The sequence below is a fragment of the Diprion similis genome, chromosome 9, assembly GCF_021155765.1.
Source record: "Diprion similis isolate iyDipSimi1 chromosome 9, iyDipSimi1.1, whole genome shotgun sequence".
Lineage (NCBI taxonomy): Eukaryota > Metazoa > Arthropoda > Insecta > Hymenoptera > Diprionidae > Diprion > Diprion similis.
The window spans coordinates 2,009,510-2,011,553 of record NC_060113.1 but is presented as its reverse complement, the minus strand read 5'-3'; the positions used below and the strand labels follow the sequence as shown (position 1 = coordinate 2,011,553).

General features: G+C 49.7%; 1 protein-coding gene across 1 annotated transcript; it reads right to left on the bottom strand.

Annotated features, from left to right (window-relative positions):
• Positions 1 to 502: 502 nt before the first annotated feature.
• LOC124410634 (forkhead box protein D1-like) lies at positions 503 to 1,818 on the bottom strand. The gene has a single exon (XM_046889146.1). It carries the CDS (start codon positions 1,801 to 1,803, stop codon positions 511 to 513), a length of 1,293 nt encoding a protein of 430 aa, XP_046745102.1. The 5' UTR covers positions 1,804 to 1,818; the 3' UTR covers positions 503 to 510.
• Positions 1,819 to 2,044: the final 226 nt, after the last annotated feature.

Sequence of the window (2,044 nt, the reverse complement as noted above, 5' to 3'; positions counted from 1 at the left end):
CGGGCTATCCTATATATATTAAATAGTATATTATATATAATAAACTATAACGGTTTTTTGGTATTAATTTTTGGATTTATTATTCTCGATTCATCATCCGCACCTTCTTCGACATCGTTAAAATCCATATTAAACTCCACGTTATCTCTACGGATTGCGCAACTGCAGTTTCTTATCTAAAGCTTTCACAGTTTCGTCTGCACTATTACATACCTATACGCCTAAGTATATAACAATTCCTCAATTCTCCCTCCCATCCATCCATCCATCCATCCATCCATTCGTCAACGTTTTCAATTTCCGACGTTGAAAGATATCGTCCAAAAAAACTTCCTCGATCTCGGTATATCACGAGGAACGAAGAAGAAAAAAAAAATTACATATGATATGATATATATCCGATCACCCCCTTGAATTTCCCAATATTCAGAAAAATTTTTAATAACCCATCGGCGCGGAATGATGAAAATAGAATGGAAAGACGAGGAAAATCTATCGAGATTCGATCTTCTAGCGAACCCGCGAGAAGGCCGAAGCCTGACCTGCTCTGCGTATTTTGCATCCGTCGGCGGGCTGCCTGAGGTCCAAGACCCATCCGTTGGACTGTTCGGTGGTCGGTTGATCACCTATGAGTGCCTCGATGCTGAAGTTTCCTTTCTTCTCTTGAACAGTGGCCGGCACCTGAGACATGACGGTCCTCGGTGGTGGATTGATCTCTCTGATCGGGGGTGCGGAAATGGGTACAGGTTTGTAGAGGGGCGCAGGAGGATCAAGGAACCGGAATTTCAGGGCCTCAATGGCGCCGGGAGCAAACTCGAGAAGCGAGAGTCCCGGGATCGGGGAAAGGTAAGCGGGATAAGGAAGCGCCCCGGGAATATCAGCGGCGGCACAAGCGCCGCCACGTTCGTTACAAATGGCGAAAGCCATCATGGCGCGATCCCGGATGTAGTGCGGAGGCGGACGTTTGTAGCGTTTCCTGCGACGTAGAAAGCTGCCATTGTCGAACATGTCCTCGGCGTCGGGATCAAGAGTCCAGTAGTTCCCCTTTCCTGGGTTTCCTGGCTCTCTTGGTATCTTGAGGAAGCAATCGTTGAGGGATAGGTTATGTCTGATGGAGTTCTGCCAGGCTGGAAACTTCTCTCGATAATATGGAAACCGGTTTGAAATGAATTCGCAGATGCCACTGAGGGTGAGTTTCTTCTCCGGTGACTGAAGGATCGCCATTGTGATCAGGGCGATGTACGAATATGCCGGTTTTATCATCGGCGACGATGGATCGCCCACCCCCACGTACGAGGGTGACCCTTGACCGGGTTTCGTCGTCGCCGTCGGTGCGTAGGGCTTCTTCTGGCGGTTCCGATGCCGCGGTGGCGTCCTCGAGTCCTCGTTCTTGCCCTGAGGATTCTGCGGAACCGGATCAACGCCGACGCCAACGCCGCTCGCACCGCTCTCCGAGTCCTTGTCGCTGCCCTGATCGAGCCGAAGATTCCACTCCTGAACGCTCGGGATAATCTGCCCACCAACCGGAAGCCGGCAAACCGGAAGCGCCGTCGTTGGGTTCAGCCTAGCCATTTGCTCGTACGGCTTCTTCTGCGAGTTTCGATTATACCGTGACGCCACCCCGCGGGGAATCGGTGAAACCGACTTGAATTGCGGACCGATTTCACTCTTGGCGAGGCTCGTTCCATCCGCGATCGCCATATCACTCAATGCCTTCGGACTTCTTTCGACGTTGCATCCGTTGCACATGATGCTGGACAACAATCCAGACTGACCGATTCCGATGCTCTCTGGATTCTGCATTCTTCTTGTATGTTTTTTTTTTGTTTTGTTTTTTTTTTTTTTTAGTCCTTTTTATCGACGCTTTTATCACGAATCCACGGCTTTCACGAGCGCACTTTTCCGGACGTCGTTACATCTTCTTCTGGCTCCTTGTTCAACGGAGAAGCTATCGCAGTGTACCCCAGTGAATGCATTATCTCGTTCTCCGATTGCACTTCAAGACACCCTGTTTCGATCGTTGATCTTTCCGTTCTGGTAATCA